The sequence below is a fragment of the Coregonus clupeaformis genome, chromosome 25 (genome assembly GCF_020615455.1).
Source record: "Coregonus clupeaformis isolate EN_2021a chromosome 25, ASM2061545v1, whole genome shotgun sequence".
Classification (NCBI taxonomy): domain Eukaryota; kingdom Metazoa; phylum Chordata; class Actinopteri; order Salmoniformes; family Salmonidae; genus Coregonus; species Coregonus clupeaformis.
Window position 1 is genome coordinate 35,675,866 of NC_059216.1, and position 22,490 is coordinate 35,698,355.

General features: G+C 43.1%; 2 protein-coding genes across 2 annotated transcripts in view; one reads left to right on the forward strand and one right to left on the reverse strand.

Moving 5' to 3' along the window:
* The window catches only part of si:ch73-242m19.1 (coiled-coil domain-containing protein 162), a 30,141-nt gene extending 13,716 nt beyond the window's left edge, over window positions 1-16,425 (forward strand). The window contains exons 9-34 of the mRNA XM_041847097.2: window positions 217-369; window positions 3,469-3,562; window positions 3,749-3,883; window positions 3,972-4,078; window positions 4,181-4,292; window positions 4,403-4,452; window positions 4,672-4,848; window positions 5,084-5,201; window positions 5,830-6,004; window positions 6,191-6,329; window positions 6,653-6,803; window positions 6,983-7,078; window positions 7,282-7,446; window positions 7,626-7,855; window positions 8,286-8,424; window positions 9,937-10,057; window positions 10,261-10,373; window positions 10,552-10,701; window positions 10,983-11,198; window positions 11,472-11,621; window positions 11,765-11,899; window positions 12,136-12,288; window positions 12,513-12,722; window positions 13,060-13,180; window positions 13,357-13,484; window positions 13,582-16,425. Of these exons, the coding sequence (XP_041703031.2) occupies window positions 217-369; window positions 3,469-3,562; window positions 3,749-3,883; window positions 3,972-4,078; window positions 4,181-4,292; window positions 4,403-4,452; window positions 4,672-4,848; window positions 5,084-5,201; window positions 5,830-6,004; window positions 6,191-6,329; window positions 6,653-6,803; window positions 6,983-7,078; window positions 7,282-7,446; window positions 7,626-7,855; window positions 8,286-8,424; window positions 9,937-10,057; window positions 10,261-10,373; window positions 10,552-10,701; window positions 10,983-11,198; window positions 11,472-11,621; window positions 11,765-11,899; window positions 12,136-12,288; window positions 12,513-12,722; window positions 13,060-13,180; window positions 13,357-13,484; window positions 13,582-13,701 (3,658 nt within the window). The 3' untranslated portion in view covers window positions 13,702-16,425. The remainder of the gene's footprint in view (window positions 1-216; window positions 370-3,468; window positions 3,563-3,748; window positions 3,884-3,971; window positions 4,079-4,180; window positions 4,293-4,402; window positions 4,453-4,671; window positions 4,849-5,083; window positions 5,202-5,829; window positions 6,005-6,190; window positions 6,330-6,652; window positions 6,804-6,982; window positions 7,079-7,281; window positions 7,447-7,625; window positions 7,856-8,285; window positions 8,425-9,936; window positions 10,058-10,260; window positions 10,374-10,551; window positions 10,702-10,982; window positions 11,199-11,471; window positions 11,622-11,764; window positions 11,900-12,135; window positions 12,289-12,512; window positions 12,723-13,059; window positions 13,181-13,356; window positions 13,485-13,581) is intronic.
* Window positions 16,426-16,498: 73 nt separating this feature from the next.
* On the reverse strand, window positions 16,499-21,595 carry fbxo30a (F-box protein 30a). Its single transcript, XM_041848237.2, has 3 exons — window positions 21,410-21,595; window positions 17,135-19,364; window positions 16,499-16,819 (listed from the first exon to the last, which is right to left on the reverse strand). Exons 2-3 carry the CDS (start codon window positions 19,307-19,309, stop codon window positions 16,616-16,618), a joined length of 2,379 nt encoding a protein of 792 aa, XP_041704171.1. The 5' UTR covers window positions 19,310-19,364; window positions 21,410-21,595; the 3' UTR covers window positions 16,499-16,615.
* Between the last annotated feature and the right edge of the window lie 895 nt (window positions 21,596-22,490).

The window sequence follows — 22,490 nt, forward strand, 5'->3', positions numbered from 1 at the left end:
CCATTGATTTTGTTATAACGTTTGAGCAGAGAAACACTGCATTAGCCATGGCAAAATGCAAAGAATTGCAGGAAATTTGCTTTAAAACTACATTACGCTGAGATCACCATCACTGTATTTGCAGGCTTTGAGTTAAGTGTTACTAAATGTGTTTATATGATATAAAACATTAAATGTCCCTTCTGTAGTGTTCATATTATGGTCTGGCTCTCCTAGGTTATACAAAACACAAGCTCTGGAGCTGGGCTTTGATGATTTCCACCTGTATGTGCGTCCGGTGCAGTTTGAGTTTGCTGTCCAGAGAGACACGGCAGATCATAGACCTCTGTTTGTTACGGCGCTACTGCAGGACGACAGCTTGATGGACAGGTACCCTCCCTACCCTGTGTTGGGTCTTTTTTCAGTAGGGGTGGGTATTTTTTCAGTGGACCATACGGAGCTATGGTACCGAGTGGTCCCCAAGATCAGACCATAGGTTAAAATAGTAAATCTTTCTAGACTATAAAGATTAGAATATAGCCAATTATAAAGACGTGGTAAATCTTTCTAGACTATAAAGATTAAAATATAGTTAATTATAAAGACAGAGTGTGGTACGGAATGGTACGGAGGATGAGGCAATAGGACTAAGTGGTGTGGAGTGTGGTACCGAGTGATACACAAGGAGGGAGTCTAAGCCAGAGTCAGGAGATGGCTCTTGATTGATTATACTGTTATGTATGAGGTAATGCATTAGGAAAGTCTTAAATGTATGTGGTTTAGAATGGGTTATGGATCTGCTATGTTTAAACCATATTTAAGTATCGATTGATATGTTTTGGAATAAACGGAGCAGAGCCAGGTGGTGGCTCTGTTATTTTTTACATGAGAAAGTTTGGTTTGGCCACCATTGTATCCAAGCTAAATAAATATAGGAGGAGAAGTCAGATTTCGCCACTATCATAAATTAGTGGGCGGAGCGGTCAAAATATGAAAGTTTGGAGACAATGGTGGAGAAACTGATCTGGGTGTGTTTTAAGCTAAAAGTATGTAAAATGAGCAGGAATGGACATTGTATGTAAACTGAGGGCCAAGTGTTGTGAGTTAGTTGCTCTGCAGACCAGCTCGGCGTTTGTTGCTCTATGTAATAAAGTTTATCTTGATTCTACAAAAACTCTGGAAGAACTTAGATTTTTAATAAGTATAGTGATAATTATCCACGACACCTGTTACTCTACTAACATAGATAGATGTGCAGCTACATTATTTTTCTTTCTAAGTAAATTGTATGATATCTACAGTAAATCATATTTAGGGGTTCAAGCGAAGCTGTGAAATCTATTGCTATTCTTATTTATTTTTTTATTCCCTTGACATGGTCAAATAAGTCCAAATAACACCAAATTCGCTATGAAGGCCCATGGTACATTAACTTAGTTTGAGAAAAGCTAAGGGATTGGTTAAGAGATGGCTGAGTTACGTGTCCATTTAAATACTTTGTAAATCCACTTGACAATGGCCTATCAACTTGAAACTTTTTAGGGTCATCAAAGACATTACCATGATGAACCATGTTAAGTTTGCCATTGAGATCTTAAAAAATAAGGAAACTATTAACAATTCACTTTCTTTTTTACAATGTAACGCTAATGCTTAAAATAATCATAAAAAATATTATTCTCATGGACTAAAAGTCATATTCACTCCAAATTTGGTCTTTGGACTCATCACAATAGTCCCTAAAGAGTTTGAGAAAATAACGCTGATGTATTCAGATACAGTGAGGGAAAAAAGTATTTGATCCCCTGCTGATTTTGTACATTTGCCCACTGACAAAGAAATGATCAGTCTATAATTTGAATGGTAGGTTTATTTGAACAGTGAGAGACAGAATAACAACAAAAAAATCCAGAAAAACACATGTCAAAAATGTTATAAATTGATTTGCATTTTAATGAGGGAAATAAGTATTTGACCCCCTCTCAATCAGAAGGATTTCTGGCTCCCAGGTGTCTTTTTATACAGGTAACGAGCTGAGATTAGGAGCACACTCTTAAAGGGAGTGCTCCTAAGCTCAGCTTGTTACCTGTATAAAAGACACCTGTCCACAGAAGCAATCAATCAATCAGATTCCAAACTCTCCACCATGGCCAAGATCAAAGAGCTCTCCAAGGATGTCAGGAACAAGATTGTAGACCTACACAAAGCTGGAATGGGCTACCAGACCATCGCCAAGCAGCTTGGTGAGACGGTGACAACAGTTGGTGTGATTATTCGCAAATGGAAGAAACAGAAAAGAACTGTCAATCTCCCTCGGACTGGGGCTCCATGCAAGATCTCACCTCGTAGAGTTGTAATGATCATGAGAACGGTGAGGAATCAGCCCAGAACTACACGGGAGGATCTTGTCAATGATCTCAAGGCAGCTGGGACCAAAGTCACCAAGAAAACAATTGGTAACACACTACGCCGTGAAGGACTGAAATCCTGAAGCGCCCGCAAGGTCCCCCTGCTCAAGAAAGCACATATACATGCCCGTCTGAAGTTTGCCAATGAACATCTGAATGATTCAGAGGAGAACTGGGTAAAAGTGTTGTGGTCAGATGAGACCAAAATTGAGTTCTTTGACATCAACTCAACTCGCCGTGTTTGGAGGAGGAGGAATGCTGCCTATGACCCCAAGAACACCATCCCCACCGTCAAACATGGAGGTGGAAACATTATGCTTTGGGGGTGTTTTTCTGCTAAGGGGACAGGACAACTTCACTGCATCAAAGGGACGATGGACAGGGCCATGTACCGTCAAATCTTGGGTGAGAACCTCCTTCCCTCAGCCAGGGCATTGAAAATGGGTTGTGGATGGGTATTCCAGCATGACAATGACCCAAAACACACGGCCAAGGTAACAAAGGAGTGGCTCAAGAAGAAGCACATTAAGGTCCTGGAGTGGCCTAGCCAGTCTCCAGACCTTAATCCCATAGAAAATCTGTGGAGGGAGCTGAAGGTTCGAGTTGCCAAACGTCAGCCTCGAAACCTTAATGACTTGGAGAAGATCTGCAAAGAGGAGTGGGACAAAATCCCTCCTGGGATGTGTGCAAACCTGGTGGCCAACTACAAGAAATGTCTGACCTCTGTGATTGCCAACAAGGGTTTTGCCACCAAGTACTAAGTCATGTTTTGCATAGTGGTCAAATACTTAATACTTCAAAATTCTTCTTCTCATGAACCATAGACCAAATGACACCACATTCTGAATGTAGGCAATGGTACATGTCTTAACTTAGTTAGAGAAAAGCTAAGGGATTGGTCAAAAGATGGCTGAGGTATTAAAATTCACTCCAGATATTGTATTTAGACTCATGAGTTTCTACATGATAGAGTGCTTGCTGTGTTATCCAACTGATCTTGTGTCCTTTCTGTCATCCTGTGAACCCCGTTCATTGCTGCTCGCAGCTATATTCATATGTTTGTTATTCCCTACTCCTGTAGGTACACTCCATCTAAGTTTCCACTGAGCATCCAGGAGCTTGATGAGAACCAGATTGGAAAATTCAGCTTCTACTCTGAAGAGGCAGTAGTGGATGTAAGGTCAACTGAGACTTTGGGCCTGATTCAGAGTTGAGATAAGAGGGCACAACTTTTGTGTAAATCAATGTCAAGACAGAATCCTGCCCTTTATGAAGAGATATTATAGCTATTACCCATTATGATTCACACTTGATCTTATAGGTGTCACCTCAGTCCCTGTCTTCTCTCTACCTCTCCCCAGCTCATGAACAGGTCAGCCATAGAAAACCTACAGGTGACACTAGCCTGTCAGGTGACTCAGAAGAACGCTCTGATTGGTGCAGTGAAGCAGGCGTGTCTATGTTATTGGTCAGAGACTTTCACAGGCTCTCCAGAGGTACCGTACATCAATACACATACTTTAATCCAGTGGCCGGTTTGCTGGGATCAAATGACCTCTCTCGCTCTCTCTCTCTTTGATTTAGGAGGATCTTAGTTCTAGTGGCGACGCAAACTCCTTAGCTAAGCAGGGTCACAAAGTTCACAAAGATACAAGTGAACCAAAGAGAACTGGTGCAGGAACCAAGGAGAGGTGAGTTGGAGGGTCAATGATGGCCATGTTTTATAAATATCAATATTATTACAGTTAAATATAATTATTATGTTATTTGATTTGACTGTTGTGTTTATTCAGGCTGACTGAGGCGTTTGTCTCCATCCAGCTGGAGAAAGTGGGTCCACGAGATGAGATGTTGAACTCTTTCATAAAGAGGAGACAGATCATGGGTGTTGTGATGATGAACCCTGTAAGTGAAATGTCATAGAGGTCAGAGGGGGCAGGGGCTATGTTGGATCTCAGATATTACTGTTTGCTTGTTTGATTGTTTACCTTCATGACACTTCTCTTTCACCGCAGGATGAAGTAGCGAAAATCAAGAGGGGGCTGATTATTGAGTTCTGTCGAAAGTATGTACATCATCTTTAGTAGAAGTTGATGATCATGATCGCCATGTTCAGACATGCTAAAGTGAAGCTTCCTAGCATGACACATTTGGAAGTGTTTATTCACAGGAGACCCGATTGTTTCATCACATTTTGGGGACTTATTTACCTGTAGTCAAACAAGCTTTCCTCCAGGTGTACCTATAACATGTTTTCTGTGTCTGTCTGTCAACCTTTTCCTAGATTCAGTGTGCGTATGTCCCAGTGTTTTGTGAGAGGGCAGATTATAGGCCTGTACCACAGCCTGACCACCTTATTGGACGAGCTGCCAGACATCCGCCAGTCCCACTTCCTGATTGGCCAGGACCATGAGTTGAAAAGCGATATGGACTCAGGACTAGGCGTTCGCCCTGACCCCAGGTAAGACCAGTGTGAGAGAGCATTTAATAGCATCACATTTGGGGATGTAGTGGTAAATAGGTGGGTAAACATCCACTACATCAATGATCATATAAGAATACCTACTTTAGAAAACCTTGCATATGCTGACAGAAAGAATATTTGAGGAGTGTAAAGACACCCTGTGGTAGTGTATTTGCTGAGTGACTCTGCTGTTGGAGGTCAAAGGTTATTTTTGTTCCACTTGGTTGGACAGGAAGTTCCAGCGTCGTCCCAGGCGCCTGCTGTCAGCTGACGGCAGAATGTTCCTCAACCTGTGGTTCATCCCCCACTACACAGAGGTTCTCCTCATGTTCAGAACCCTGGAGGACTCGGTGAGAGGTTCTAACCTGTTTTACATTATATCACCCTACAGATGGACACAGACGCAGACACAGACTCATGCATGGAGTAGTGGATTGAAATGTGATTTTGTGATATCAGTAAAAAACAAAACCATGGCCTTGCTACGTCTGTGTCTATCTTTCCTGTATGCAAATGCAAACTAAATCCAGAACAACAGAATGTTTCTAGGACTCTAGAGCAGGGTTTCCTAACTGGCAGTTTTATTTGGCCCCCCAAGTTTTCTGAGGATTTTTTATTTTTTTATTTGACTTTTTTTTCATTGGACATAAAAGGCTGTAAAAACACCAGGAAATCAACTCCAAGTGATTTTAATTTAGAAAATCTATTCCCAAGTATTCCCACTCATAATAGAGAGACGTGATCGAATACAAATGTAAGCAAGGTTTGAAATTATTATCTTTTAGTCAAATATTATATCTGTTTGGGCGGCTTCTTGCGGTCAATTTGCGGTCTACAAATTATTTACTTATCTTCCGTCCCCCCTACCATCGACAAAAAAAGAAATCGGCCTTTGGCTGAATGTAGTTGATGATCCCTGTATAGAGCATGTTGATAGCTATCTTTATTTTGATTTTGTTTACTTTTGTTGTATTACAGGCATGTAGCCGGGCTCTTCACCATAGTCTGGAGATAGTGTCTGCCCTGCATGACATCATCTATTACCTGGTCAGTTTCGCTCGACTTGGGAACCCAGGAGTCTTCAGCTCCAGGAGAGGAGGGGGAGCAGGAGGAGGAGAGCTTACAGCTGACTGGGGCGGCACTGAAGGCATCGGTATGCATAAGTTATAAGAGACCTGTGGTTCCAATGGCTCAGTGGGTTAAATCATGGTGCAGGATTGTGAGTTTGTTTTTTCCGCATTGGAACACATATACTATCTGTGTCACTGTCAATGTTGACAGTTCTGTAAGTCCCGTTGGATGAAAGCATCTGCTAAATGACCATGTTATTATTGTTAAGGTGCGGAGCTGTGGGAGGTCCAGAGACAGGTCGACTCTCTGTGTGACCCTGGTAGCCCTGAGGCTGTGGGTCGGCTGCTGCAACTACGGAGACACGTGCTCTTCTTGCAGTATGACACCGCTGTGAGGCACCTCATCAGGTGAGTGGAGAGAGGTAGAAGGGGTTGGTATATGCCATCAGTGAGTAGGTTTAGATAAATGTAATGGAGTATGAGGGTTCCTAGCATAAGAACCAGACCTTGGTCAAATACATTATGTGTCAACAACTTTCAAATGCTTGAGCTTGATTTAGCTTAATCAGTTCAATGGGACCAATGGAGACCAAAAGTGAAAACACAAAGGATTTGATATGGATTTGACCCATCTCTCTCTCTCTCTCTCTCTCTCTCTCTCTCTCTCTCTCTCTCTCTCTCTCTCTCTCTCTCTCTCTCTCTCTCTCTCTCTCTCTCTCTCTCTCTCTCAGAGAGGCGTTTCTCTCCTCTGGTAACATCGTAGCCTATCAGAGCGTGAGTGACAACATGGGACACGCCCTCCCTGCGCTGAGTGACAGCGTCAGAACCAATCACAGTTCTCTACTGTCTTTACCAGAACCAATGGAGCCTCACTGCCCCCGGGTTGGTAATAAAGTTTACATTTATAAAGCCCAGACAGTGTTTGTGTTACTATCCAGAGTAAATGTAAATGTAAATGGGAAACACAGTATAGTTAATTCTACTTTTAATAGTTTTCCACTGCTCAGGCAGGGTTGTACTCTTAGACAATTGTGAGGTCATCATGTATTTGTGCTCTCTAGGCTCAAAGGATGTACCCATGGAGAAGTTTTCTGGCGTGTCATGGATTGCACCCTGTAGACATTTGGGGCATCCCACCCATTGAGTACTGCATGCAGGTACAACTCTACTCTCCTTTATGATATTTATTGTTTTTATTTTCTTACCAGCAACTGATTTTGCAGATAGAGGCTACTAGAAATGATAGTGATTGTTTTATCTATTTTGGTTGAATGCATTATAAGCTGCTGTGGATAAGAGTATCTACGATGCTAAATTACTATATTGAGGATGTTAATGGTCTTATGCTGCTTGTATCCAGCTGTGTCTGAGTGGGCTGGGTGACCACAGCAGGATGGAGGCCAATGGAGCGATCCTGGGCATGTCTCTACTAATGGAGGATGTCCTGAACAGCGGAGGGAGGGGGGCAGCACCGCTACGTCTCCATGACAACAAGGTGGAGGTCTCACGTGGAAAGCCTGAGGAAGTATGTTTACATACGTGTTGTAATATATTTTCTTGGGGTGTGTTAAAAATATATGGGTTACTAGGTTTACATAATTGCATTCAAAACACATGTAGGCCTAAAGATTTATGTAAACATATATTTACCACCAGAAAAACACGTTTTTTGCACTGGCTTACAGCATTGTGTCTTAATACCAGGAGGATGGTAGCAGTATGGATGACAGTGTTGATGACGAAGGTGATGAAGAAGAGAAGGGGTTCTCCTCTGGTCCCCTCCAGGACCCTCTCCAGGTGCTGTCTGTGTTGAAGGGGTTCCTGCTTCTAACCAAACAGCTGGAGGTGTTTAAGGAGAGCTGGGGAAGGAGACAGCTAGGGGTGGAACAGATCAATACCATGAAGATCCACAGGCACTTCTCAAGACTCTACAGGTTAGTTAGTATTTATTGCCCATGAACAAGTTTTTACTTTATGTAATATTCTGGCATACCATGCAATACATATTTCTTGCATATTTCTTAATTCCATTATTTTACTTTTAGATTTGTGTGTATTGTTGCGGATTGTTAGATACTACTGCACTGTTGGAGCTAGGAACACAAGCATTTCGCTACACCCGCAAAAACATCTGCTAAATATGTGTATGTGACCAATAAAATGTGATTTGATTTGAATACGGGGGGTGATATCAAGGTTTGTGAATAGTGATGGGTAAACAACAGAGACATTAACAAGGTTTCATATATAATTGATTGTTCCTTGATTGTTTATCAAAATCAAGTCATTTTAATCCTGACTGTAAGATTATGTGGTCTCATCGTTAATATATATCTCAGTGGTTCTCATGCTTCTACATTTCAGAGCAGACATCGAGTACCCCAGTATGAGAGCCCTGGCTCAACAGATGGGTAAACAGAAGGACTTTGAGGCTCTGCTGTCTGACAACCAGCCTCTACTGCCTCCTGCAGGAGCCTCCGAAGTTCACATCAAGACATGCCAAGTACTGTACTACTGCAGCACACCATGATAGCTCACTCACACACCTGACCTCTATTGGAATTTTTTAACACAGTTTAGTTTAGGTAGAGCGTAGATGTACACTGAGTGTACAAAACATTAAGAACACCTTCCTAATATTGAGTTGCGGCCCCCTCTTTTGCCCTCAGAACAGCCTCAATTCGTCAGGGCATGGACTGGCCCATGTTGACTCCAATGCTCTCCACAGTTGTGTCAAGTTGGCTGGATGTCCTTTGGGTGGTCTCGTCTGGCTCAGTTGGTAGAGCATGGCGCTTGTAAAGCCAGGGTTGTGGGTTCGATTCCCACGGGGGACCAGTATGAAAGAAGTATGAAAATGTATGAACTCACTTCTGTAAGTCGCTCTGGATAAGAGCGTCTGCTAAATGACTAAAATGTAAAAATGGGTGGTGGTCCATTCTTGATACACATATGGGAAAACTGTTGAATGTGAAGAACCCAGCGGCATTGCAGTTCTTGACACAAACTGGTGCGCCTGGCACCTACTATCATACCCCGTTCGAAGGCACTTAAATCATTTGTCTTGCCCATTCACTTTCTGAATGGCACACATAAACAATCCATGTCTCAAGGCTTACAAATCCTTCTTTAACCTGTCTCCTCCCTTCATCTACACTGATTGAAGAGGATTTAACAGGTGACATCAATAAGGGATCATAGCTTTCACCTGGATTCACCTGGTCAGTCTGTCATGCAAAGAGCAGGTGTTCCTAATGTTTTGTACACTCAGTGTATGTGATCCAACTGTTAACTTGAGTGTTTTATAAATGTACACACATAATGTCTGAGGGACATAAAAGGCACTGTATTCGTGAAACAACCCATATACCGTAGTAGCCTGGGATCCAAACTGAATCCACGCTTCGTTTCACTTCAAGAAATAAAGCCTTGATTCAGGTTGATTCTACCTTTTTGTCGTTCGTGATGTTGTCTGTGCCTAACCATGTTTGTACCATGCTTGTGCTGCTGCCATGTTGTGCTGCTGCCATGTTGCGTTGCTACCATGTTGTGTTGTTGTCATGTTGTGTTGTTGCCATTTGCGTTGCTACCATGTTGTGTTGTTGTCATGTTGTGTTGTTGTCATGTTGTGTTGCTGCCATGTTGTGTTGTTGTCATGTTGTGTTGCTGCCATGTTGTGTTGTTGTCATGTTGTGTTGCTACTATGTTGTTGCCATGTTGTGTTGTTGTCTTAGGTCTCTCTTGTCGTGATGTGTGTTAGGTCCTACATTTGTACTTGGAATCCCAGCCCCCTTCCCCACAGGAGGCCTTTTGCCTCTTGGTAGGCCGTCATTGTAAATAAGTATTGGTTCTTATTTAACTTCCCTTGTTAAATAAAGGTTAAATAAAAAATATATAAATAAAAGGTTGGAGCCCAGACTAGTCGAGTAGTGCTACAGACTGAGGAATAGGTTCTATCTGTAATATGGTGGACAAGATGATGAGGAACATCTCTTTGAATCTGTGCATGGTGTCTCAGTTGCTCAGGCTGCTGGAGAGTACAGAGTGTGATATGATCCGAGCGGTACAGAGGAGGATCACCAGAGAGCTGACCCTGGTGACTTCAGAGCGGGCACGCCAAGACACAGGCCTCCCCACAGGTACACTACTCACCTCTCACAAAGACAGTAACCAATGTTGGACCTGGATTTCTGTTGTTGTTCATTTAAAAATTGGAATATGTTTACATTTTACGTTTCTAACATTTTACTGTTACATCATAAACAGATTTAACACCTACGAGTATGAGTCAACAGACTCTAGCTGTAATGGTTGACTTATCACTGTTATGACTGTTCTCCAGAGTTGTGGAAGCAAGGCCCCATGAAGCACAGTCTGTCCCCAGAGAGACCTCAGATAGTGGAGAACTTCACCCAGCAGCTAATGGAGTGTGCTGAGCAGACAGAGGAGGGACAGGTGAGAAACCCAACACAGAATGGATGGACAGGCAAGACAATAGCCCTAAAACAGTGGGTAGCAGTCTGGTCCTTTTTCTCAGTAATAAAAAAGTGTCAGTCACAGGTGCGTAGGTTTCAAGCACAAAGAACATGAGAACAGTTTAATGACAATATATATGTTATACATCTTCTGCCAGCTGACCTTCCCCACGGCCCACCTCCAGCGGTGTCTGTCCACTCTGGGCTGTTCTGTGATGGAGAGAGAACGCAGTAGCTTCCTCCTCTACTCCCAGTTCTATGAACAGATCCTACAGCAGGAGAGCCAGCTGCTCTACCGCAGAGAACAGGTATCCTACTCTACTGTACTTCAGCACCTCTTCAAAGCGCATAAGATGTGTGTCAAGATATGCAATACCTTTTTTCATTGGTAATACAATATATGTGTGAATGACTGGGATTAGAACCTCTGGGAGCTAATGCTATTCTTCTGGTGTCAGGCAAGGTTAGTTATCACGTGAGCAGGGTTCCAAACCATTTGATTCTGGGGCTTTATACCATGTATTTGCTAAACAGCACACAAACGTATCTTTAAGTTCTTGCTCTTGACATTTCAATATTTGTCCTGCAGGATGTGAAGAACCTTGAGGAGTCCCAGACCATCAACCCTTACAGCGAGGTCAGTGGGCTCTGTCGTGGGATGATGTTGCAGACCACAGCCCTGCATACCCGGATCACCCAACTGGAGGAGGAACAGAGAGGTCTGGAGCAGCAGATCAGCCTCAAATACAGACAATGCTATGACTCCCTGGTCCGACATCTTTTCTCCACCTGCATTCAACTGAAGGTACGAAACGTTTTTAAAACCTCTCTTTTTAACATAACGGTAACTATCTAAAGCTTGAAGGTATAGTGCATTATGATGTGGTTAGAATGCGTTATAAGACTTGTCATAAGCATGTATGAGCCACTTATAGTGTCTTAGTATCATCTCATAATGATCCTGACTAACTTTGTTCCACAATAACAACACTGGTTAATGTGGAAGTACTTTTGACCACATTACTGCCATGCTAAAAGCACCATAACTCTCTTGTCTTTTTACTTGTATGGATCACAGGCCAGGATTGATGAGTACCATGTGCGAATGGACCAGGATGTTACTCAGCTGGTGAGCAAAGTGAGGAGAGAGGGAGTGGATAACATCATCAAGCTGAAGAAGTTTGGCTCCACTAAAGGCAATGAAGCTCTTCTTACGACACAGTCGGAGGTGAGATGATTGGGCCAAAGTTGTTTTCAAAGCAAGTGACTGAATTGTGACTCAGCTGTTTGCATATTGCATTCATGACTAACAGTTATTCTCTTCCATAATCTTTCTTCTTCTTCTTCTGCTCCTCCTCCTTCCTCCATCAGAAGCAGGAGCTCCACGACCTGAGCGTGGAGAACAGTCAGCTGACTGGCCTGCTGTCTAAGGTGAAGGCACTGGGCCACTGGAGACAGGTGGTTGGACAGGGCAAGCTGCACCGTAGATTGCTCCACAGCCAGCAGGTACGGTTAGGATGATCGGAAAGGAGTGTCCCCAAAATCACACAAGTGTATTGACTTGCAAGGACCGTGACATGCGGTTCTTTTATTATTTTACCTACTTAAGTTGAATGCACAGATGTTAATCTAAATTACTCAAATATAAATACAAATGTACAGAGTCATATGGATTGCACCAGATTGGCTGTAGCTTTTCATGTTTCTTGCTGACGTTTTGTGCGACTGTGACTTGTGTCTAGAGGGAGATGTCCTGTCAGAGGGAGGCCCTGAGAATGAAGATGATGTCAGAGGATGAAGTGATCGTACTGAAGCAGGAACTGGAGGTCACTCAGAGGGCCATGACACAGTGTCAGATGGATTACAACCGCACCAAGAGACTGCTCACCAAACAGGTAGCTAGCTATATCCTCACCCTGAATCATTCATATCAATTTCTTTTTGCAACGTTACAGAAAGCAATACGTGTAAATTAATCTTTACATTTTCTTCTCATTTTATGTAATTGTAAATAGTGTGATATTTTCTGTCATATCTGATTTAATAACCACATCTAAAGATATTTGCCTGTCTGGTCTGACAGTAGAGTGATTTTTATTCCATGACATTATGTCCACAGAGCGCAGAGCTCCATGAGGTGAGGCATCGCTCTGTTCAGGAGGCCCAGAGCAGACAGGAGCTGGACAGCTACCGCCTGCAGAAACTGGAGCAGCTGAAAGAGGGTGTGGGGGACAGAGACAGACAGCTCCGAGATCTCAGTATTCAGCTGGACAGGAGCAGCAGAGAGAGACAGCTACTGAGACAACGCAGTGCCAAAGACATCAGACAGGTGGCACTCATTCTCATCCCTGCAGTACAAACACACCAACACAAAATATAACATTATGTAGTATTACTAAAACAGACATCATCCAGCTTGAAGGACCATAAAACAGAGTTGGATAATAATTATATTGTATGTGTCCAGTAGGTCTAAACTTAGGGCCCAGCCTTTCCTGGTCAGATCATATGGTCAGGACAAACTCCTGGCCTGGGGAATAACTTATCTAAATGTGCATCTTCTCTGATGAAGGGTGCACATTTATCTCTATATTACAGACAGAGCAAGTTTAGATCCTTGGTGTAACAGTAATGGACATTAACCCAGGCACCCACTGTGGCTTTAGGTGAAGGGCCAGCTTCATCAGGAACGCAGCCTCAAACAGAAGGCTTTCCAGAGGGTGGACAAGCTGCAGAGCCAGGTGGAGGACGTTGAGACGGCTCTCTCCAGGTGTACCTCCACACCAGGTAATGGCTAAGCTTCACTCTGTTCCACACAGCAGTAACTCACTATGCAGTTCTGGAGTAGTGTATGCGCCAAGTAACTTGCAGGTGTAGGGTACAAAAAGTAACAGTTTAATTAATAACTCACTATGCTGCAGCTAGCCATTGATTCAGCCTGTTTTGCCTGTGCTCTCTCACAGGGCGAAGCAAGACATCCTGTTACACTTTCCTTCACAACAGATCCAGCATCAGAAATCCAGAACACGCTGGCCCACAGCAGGACGATAGCAAGAGGGATTCTACCACCCAGCTGGAGAGACCCAAAACAGTGAGTATCTCTTCTTGCCATATTACAGCCTAGTGAACTTTGAGTTGCTTCATTTTCTAATAGAAATGTATCATTTGTGGTGTGTGTGTGTTGTCAGGACCCATCTCGCCTGCGTATCCTCACCACTGAGGCCCTGCTTCCAAACCTCACTGATGGAGGCCCAACCTCCTCCAGTCTCCTCACACACCTTCAGCAGCTGAGACTCAACCATCAGTAGAAATGATGCTGTTCTTGTAGAAAAATGTCAACCATGTTGTAGCAAGTAATGAAAACAAACGTTTATTGGTAATGAAAATGATCTAGATGATACACAGTATGTGAAGGACCTTTATACACTTGGGCCGCTAAAACAAGAAACAAAAACATTGTAAAACAGTTGTAAGACACCTTGTTTAAAGCTATAACTTGGTGTGATCTCATTGTTGCAGATACTACCATACAAATGTAGTAATACAAACCAAATATAAAGAGTTGTGACGGAACTACATAGGCCCAGTGTATCCAGGCTCAATACACACACAACCTTTAGAAAGGTTATTGTAGAGGAAACATAACCTTACATTTTATGGATAAATTAGGTTTTTAATAATGACCGTTAATCTCTTCACTCACATGCAGGAAACATTTTTTGAAAATAAATCTGACTCGAGCAGAAACATGGCTAGTCTGGTCTCAGATCTGTTTATGCTGTTTTGCCAACTCCTACAGTCATCGGTATTTAACAACCATCAGACTTGGCTAAAAAGCACAAACTTATCTGGGACCAGGCTATAATGTGGGGATGATCAATAGGTTAAATCTGAGCAGTCTGTAATATTTGTGGCATGTTCATCACATCAGAAACTACACCAGATAATAGAAAAACAATTCTATAAAAAAAAGGATTGCATGGAAGAATACAAAAAAACAGATGAAAGTTGAGAGTTCTGACAATACAAATAAAAGATCATAAAACACACTCAGTTAACTTCCAAAATATGCATCAAACCTAACACACACATGGATTATTTCACCATATCAAAATGTTTCAAACTATTCATTCGGGGTGCTAATCATGTTTTCAATAATGCAAAGTTTGCACCGGTCTTTCCCCCCAAAATGGAATAAAACTGTAGAACAAACTGTACAGTGATTCAGAGGAAGAGAACTTAAGGTAAAATAAAGAAATGGTTTGTCTTTTACTTTTTTAAATTTTTATAACAGATGCAAACAGTGCCCTTAAGACCCAAGTCTGGCCCTCAATTTCTACAACAGAATCTTAGACCCATGAATTAAGGCTGGACTCCAATCCGATTACACTTTGTCCACAATGTGCCATTTAATTGAGCCGACATATGCAGCGTTTACCAGGAATACGAGCGCCAAACATTGCCTTTAAAAGCCGCATTGTCTACAACTTGTGATCGGATTGAATCCCAGCCTTAAGTTCTACAGCACAATCTTAGACCGAATAATTAAATCTTGTTCTACACACTTCCAAATCCAAACAGATTTTCAACTAATATTCAAATCAGAGAAAATCAAGTCAAACGATAGGTAGGTTATTGATAATTATAAGATCTATTGAGGACATGGAAGTTAATGTGTCAGTACCAACACTGCCATAGAACATCAATAATACTGAACGGTATATCAGTCCTATGACTAACCACACTCTATAACCACAACTTTAAAGTGACGACTGGTAGATTAGTGTATCTTTTACACATGAGCCTGATTCACACTATAGAGCCGAACCAAAAACCAAGCAGAGCTGTACAGTATGGTTTGTAAAGCAGGAAATACAGTACAAGTAATGGCCAGCACTTACTGATTCAGCTTCACCTCTGCATCCCAAATGGCACCCTATTCCCTTTATAGTGCCCTAAATGGGCCCTTGTCAAAAGTAGTGCACTATATAGGGGAATAGAGTGTTATTTTGGAGGCAGAAATGTTTTACAAACCCTGAGACACAGCAGGCAACTTATGAGCAGTGTCTACGTAGTGCCAAGAGGAAAATAAAGAGAAACACTAATATGACAACTTATAGACAGGACCATGGTTGATCATTAGTTGACATGATCAGTTTCAACATATCAACCCTCATCCCCAGAAGCTACGGTATGCCCACGTTCCCTGACCTGCAGGATTCACTGGACTTGAACAGATCAATAACTAGAATTCACACAAATGTTTTTCACAGAAGTACCATTTTTCTCAAATGAGGAAAGTAGATAAAGACAACCAAATCACCCTTCATTTAACCAGCCAACATTGTTGTCCGGTCTGATACTGGTTGTGGAGTTAAATAGCTACATAGTAAATGTTCCATTCTGATAATGGCCTGTAGTGTGGACATTTTAAGTTTGGTCTGAATCTTAAAATTCAGATAAGGTAAATTACATTATCCGCTAACTGAAACCATGATCACCCTAAGTATGTAAAACCGTGCACGACAATAAGATATTGTAAATCGCTCTAGCCGGGTGTCAATGAGAAATCGCTTTATTAAAGATCTTCGTCAGAACCCTCTTATGACCAGAAATCAAGTGTTTATCATAAGTTAAGGCTCCACTTTCTTTCGTTGTCAATGTGGCACAGTACTGACTTTGCTAGTTATTCATATAAAAATAAAGTAACATTTGTTTTATTTACACATTGACAGAGTATGTAAAAGTTAAATAATCGCTTCAGTACATTGGTAACAATATGAAATTACAAAGTTCCATTGAAAACAATTCAGCATCTTTCTGTCAAGACTGGAAGAAAGCAGCATTTTGTATGTGCTTATTATAGAGCAGGGTTAGAGTCCATTTCAATTCAGTAAGAAGAACTTCCTGAATTGATTTAAATGAAAATAGTCCGAAATAGCACCCTAATTCCTACATCTCAATTTTAGTAATTTAGCAGACGATCTTATCCAGAGCGACTTATAGGAGCAATTAGGGTTAAGTGCCTTGCTCAAGGGCACATCGACAGATTGTCCACCTAGTTGGCTCAGGGATTCGAACCAGCGACCTTTCAGTTACTCTTAACCGCTAGGCTACCTGCCGCTCTATATCTATGGGCCCTGGTCAAAAGTAGTGCACTATATAGGGAATAGGCTGCCAATTCAGACGTAACCATGGACTCCAACCCTGTTATAGGGTAACTCATAATACTGGCTTGAGGACTGAGCGCAGTGAGCGTCCCTCTTTGGTGAGCTCTCTGGTGAAGCACATGCAGGGCAGAGGGATAGCCTCGTCCCGACGGGTGATGGTGTTAAACTTGCACTTCTTCAGATGTTCGGCCATATTGGCGATGTTGGCAAACTTCCACTCGTTCACCGTACCGAAGGCCGTACTGAATCGCCACACCTGGTTCACAAAACAGAATCATATAAATGAATTAGTTCTAATGATAAAGACGTTTATATATGTAATATGGTATGCCTGCTTGTGTATGTCCTTTTACAATGCAAAGCCTTTAATCTAATTGATTACTGTGTTAATACAGGACAGCATGCATTCAGTGGTCAGGAAATGAATTCTAACTTGAGATCCCCATGCACATCTCAAACTGTCATACAAATCTGACATTTCCTATTGATCATAGATTTATGGGAAAATGCAATAAAATTAAATTCAATACAGATGTTAATGCACATGTTTAAAATGCAGTGAGTGACTAACCTTGTTTTGGATCTGCCATGAGGAGGACCCATCTGCCCGTCTTGTGTTCTCCCAGAGAAGCACCACCATGCCTCTGGACTGCAGTAAGCTGGCGCACACATCCCTCATGGTCCGGGAGACCCTGGACAGCTGGCACAGGCTGAAGCCATCCAGGAAACTGGCCACATACTGTTGCACCTCGAAGGGCAAGGAGCTCAGGTGGTCGCAGGTGGAGCCGAACCGACAGGCATTCCTGGGGAGAGTTTTATCTCCGAACTGGGGAGGCATACCCGGCTGCACCCCGAACGAGCCCAGGTGTCTATCGTGGATGATCCTGGAGCCCTGCACGGAGGGACAGAAGCGTCTCTGGGAGTAGGTGCAGCCGTAGTAGGCCAGAGGACAGCGGTGCTCTAGCCAGCCGTTCAACCCGGCGTGGATGTCACCGTGAACATTTTTGAAATGCGAGGAGAATTCGTCTCTGCGGAACAGCTGTCCACACACAAAGGTGAACATGGTGCGCTGCTTTGTTTGGTAGCGGGCCACGCACTCCAGAACCAGGTCCAGTCTGAGGGTGTGGAAGGGGCTGGGGTTGGAGAGCTGTGGGCTGGCGTGATCACAGGCCGACGCTGAGGCGATGTCCCCCACCATGGTGTTAGTGGCCAGTATTGCCGAGGGGAAGGAGAAGGTCTGGGTACCAAAGTCGACGCGGTAACCGTCTACAAATCTGCTGTCTGAGATGCTGCGGCCCCCAGGGGAGTCCCCCAGACAGAAGAGCAGCGCTGCCGTGATCAGGTCGATCCCATGGAGCCCCAATGGATCGTCAGTTACCTCCAGGTCTGAGGTGTCCACTGACTTGTCCTCCATTTTAGCTCTGAACAGATAGGGGTCAGACATCATAGCCCTGCGCCCGTTAAACGTAAACACACTCATCCCTCTGAGCACCTGGAGGTTCTGTAGTTTCCTCTCCAGCCACCTGTCTTCGATCTCTAAGGGCAGGTGCTGAAGCACATTGTAGGGTTCCAGATTAGGGAGAGGCATGGGAAGAGGCAGGTGGATGGGAAGTGGTGGAGGGTGGGGGCCAGAGGGCTCCCGTGGTGTTACTATATTAGGCATGGAGAGATAAGGCATCACCGGCCTGAAGTCTGAAGACCTGTTGACTTCAGAGCGTCTGGGTGGAGATCTGCTCAGATCCATCCGCTCACGTCGTCTCAAGCGATCGTGGCCGTCTCCTGTATGGTGGAAACCGTTACTGAGGGGAGGAGGACCCACCTCTGCTAGACCCATCATGCCATCCTTCTCCGTTTCCTCTGAAGACTTGATTAGTTCATTGAGCTCTATCCAGTAGCTCTCATCGTCTCCCCGTCTGTCGGTTCCGACTCCACAGTCCACGGACACGCCGCCCACTGCTCCGAGGTCACAGTCCAACTCTGTGTCACTCTCCTTCATCTCTACATTCTTCAAGTCATCATGATTACCACCATCACTGTTCTCTCCATTATGGAGAACCCCATTTCTCTCAGTCTTTTCCCCATTTATAATTCCATTGATCAAGTTAATGTCCTTTGCACTTCTGAGAACGTCCAAGGTTGCAGCTAAGTTTTTTTTGTGTACTGCAATATAGGAATCCTCATCATCCATTTCAATCACTCCATTAGTCAAAGCAGCAGCCTCGTCTATTTCAACGATCCCATTACTTACTGCAGTGTCTGGAACACTTGACACTACATCAGCCATCTTTTCACTCGTTTCCACAGCTGGTTTATTATACCCGTTCCTTGATGTGTTGGTGGTGACTCGGAGGGACTCCAGTAGCATCCTCTGATCTTGCAGAGCCAGGGCCATGTCTAGCTGCTCCACCACTTCAACATTGCTCAGGTGCTCATAGGACTTCCTGTCTGAATAGCTCACAGGCCAACGGTTCCACTCCATGGTGCAACACACCACACTGGCTGGGCACGTCTCTAGGTGTTCAGCCATCTTGATCCGAGCAATAGTGAATGGGCACCCGAATCCAGTGTTGAGGCAAGGCACTCTTTCAAACGGGCATAGTAAATGATGCTCCTCCACTTTGCAGGAGTGGAAGACAGCTCCACAGACGAGAGGGCAGCAAATGAGATCACAGGACACACCAGTCTCTGGGCGGATCATACACCTCCTGTTCACACAGTTCAGGCAGTGAGCATGGAGCGCCTCCATCTTTGTTGTGTTGATATTCTGGATTTACAAGGAGGAAGGGGTGAAGTGGTCTGCCCTGAATTAATGTGAGAGAAAAAAACATTTCTAAAAACATTAGGATTTTTAACTAATTAGATGTGGAACCATAGTCAGTTAATGAATAGAAAAAGCAACCAGGCCATGTCCCAGTTTCTAAAAACATCCTGTCGTGTTAAATTATCCCACTGACATAGTTCTAGGGCCGGCTCTCTAGCTACCAAGCATGTGGCAATGGAGTCTCGTGCCTTTAAATGGCCAGCGTCACATTCTATAACTTAGCACCTGCTCCCATCTCAGTGTTTCTGTTTACTAAATCTTAAACTGCCACATGACATTTCACAACTCTTCTTGGGTTACAGTGCATGATCACACAACACGCCAGTTCTAGAATCTAGCCTAAAGGACCATGACCTTTAACCCCTTGCGGAGGTTGTATGAAGCCAGGGAGGAAGAGAGAGGCCCAACTCAGCGGAAAATGTCTCCCTCCAGCAGGTGGCGTTCTTTCACCCACCAAACAAAGGGTTTTTTGTATGGCGGTCAATGAGTGTCGAATTTGGTCAACAAAAAAACCGAAGAGAAGTTTCGTAATACTTAAGTTGTTAAGAGTGTACGGATATAAGTAGGACACGTAACATCCCGGCAACTGAGAAAAAACACTATCGGAGTCATCTCGAGATGGCTATGCATATTCATGAAATTAGGCTAGTAGCATAGCATCTCTCTCCATTGAATACAGGCAGTTGATGTCACAAACCCTCATCGAATATTCAAAAAAGGATTACAATAATACGATTTATCCACCAATCCAAAGAAAGGATAGGCGGGAGCTAGACAGCCTGCCATGCCGCTTTGTGGACAACGACTCCCATTGTTAGGGCGGACAGCTACACTGTGTACAAAATAATAAGAACACCTTCCTAATATTGAGTTACACCCCCGGCCCTTTTGCCCTCAGAACAGCCTCAATTCGTTGTGGCACGGACTCCACAAGGTGTCGAAAGCGTTCCACATGGATGCTGGCCCATGTTGACGCCAATGCTTCCCACAGTTGTGTCAAGTTGGCTAGATGTCCTCAGGTTTTTGGACCATTCTTGATATACACGGGAAACAGTTGAATGTGAAAACCCCAGCAGCGTTGCAGTTCTTGACACAAACCGGTGCGCCTGGCACTTACTACCATACCCTGTTGAAAGGCACTTAAATATTTTGTCTTGTCCATCCACACTCTGAATGGCACACATACACAATCCATGTCAAAATTGTCTCAAGGCTTAAAAGTCTCTTCCCCTAAATCTACACCGATTGAAGTGGATTTAACAAGTGACATCAAAGGATCATAGCTTTCACCTGGTCAGTCTGTCATGGAAAGAGCAGGTGTCCTTAAGGTTTTGTACACTCAGTGTATCTTGTCAGTATATCCACAATCTTTGATGAAGCAGAGGACAGTTCAGTGGACTTACTGGCCTGCTCATAGCGTGATGACAACAAAACCTTGAGACTTTTCTAAACAACTGTCAGCCAACCATGATAGTGGCTGTAAGGGGAAACGTTGTACTGCCGGTCTTGACAGGGCATGACTGAGTTGTCTGGCTTCACAGGCCTCGTGCCAGATTGCGCAAGATAAACAAAAACAAATTACTTGTAACTAACACATATTTAAATATAACACAACACATAGTATTAACAAGCTAACTGGCTATTTAGATTAACACAATATGAATACAGTTTAAAAAGATAGCCAGCTAACGTTAGCTAGTTAAGTTTGCCATTGGCAAGTGGAATGTCCGGCTTACTTAGTGCGGTTTCAAAAGGGAAAAACAATTATCAAGACTCTCTAACATTGTTAGCTAGCTAGCAACACCAACCACCTTCTTCAGTCGTAGCTGTGCTAGCTAGCGGCTAACAAAACCCTTATTGAATAACGGGTGAAAAGGAGATGGAGGTTGGATACGGTGGCTCTCCAAATGTCCCATTTTAGCCAGCCACTGAGCTAGCTAACGTTAGCTTGGTAGCTAGCTAACGTTAGCAAGTTAACAAAAAACAGTCACAATTCCATTTAGCTAATTAGCAAAGTCGGCTTACCCGTATTAAATAACGATACAGCAAATCGTTGTTTTCCGAGTCTTGTCCTTATATTCAGCAGTGACACTAGCCAAACACAATTAACTAAAATGTAGGTAATGTTGTAGCAGCTAGCTAGTCAGCTACAAATATTCACGTCGTCTCTTTCGCCTCGAGTCGCTATTGTGACTTCTGCTGTAAAATGCTAGCTAGCTCATCTGTGGCTAGCTGCTAATATCTACAAATGGCGCAAGTTGATTGCGTCATCACGCTGCGGACCCGGACCACAGCCAAGTTTTGCTAGAGATGTGCGCCTGAAATAGATGGGGAATACCCCGAGAATACTTAGCTAGCTACATCTCAAAGAAATATGTTGTTTTAGACATTGAAAAGGTCAGAAATAGTTCAATTAAACACAACAGCTTTTTGAAATACATGTATTTTTTTCTTTACAAAAAAACACTGAAAACCCATATGTTACAAGAGATGTTTTCATTTTCATACCACATCTTAAAAATCCCTCATTTCTACACTGATATTTTATATACACCCAAAAGTACAGTAAATTCATGGTTTCCTCTTTCCTTATGCAACATTTTAATTTGTGTGTGTGGGTGCACGTGCATGCATGCAGTGAGTGTAGTTGTGCCTGGAGAAGTGGGTATACTCTTAATTTTGCCAGAAATTTCCCAAAAGGCCCACCCAGTGAAGGAAAGGCGCCCTGTGTGAAAAATTATATGAGAAACAAGTGACATACACTCTGAATGACCTAATATGATAAATCCCATATTGGTCTTTCACAATCAGGCCAACCCAAGCTGTACTGTGCAAATAGGCTAATAGTAGGTGTACTTGGTCAGAAATACACAGGTTTCAGATTCTTCCATAAAAAATAAAAATAAAGGTTTTTGCTCTCAAAGTAAACATTTTGATATAGAAAAACAACAGAATTGGATGTCCCAAGTCCATAACAATGCTTAAACCACACCAGGAGACCACTTTTTGAGATCTTGGAAAAATCTAAGACATTTCTATTTTTGAGTGTAGTTATCCTTTAATTCAAGTGCACAGGCACCTAGCACTGTTGCTTTGTTAGCAGTGT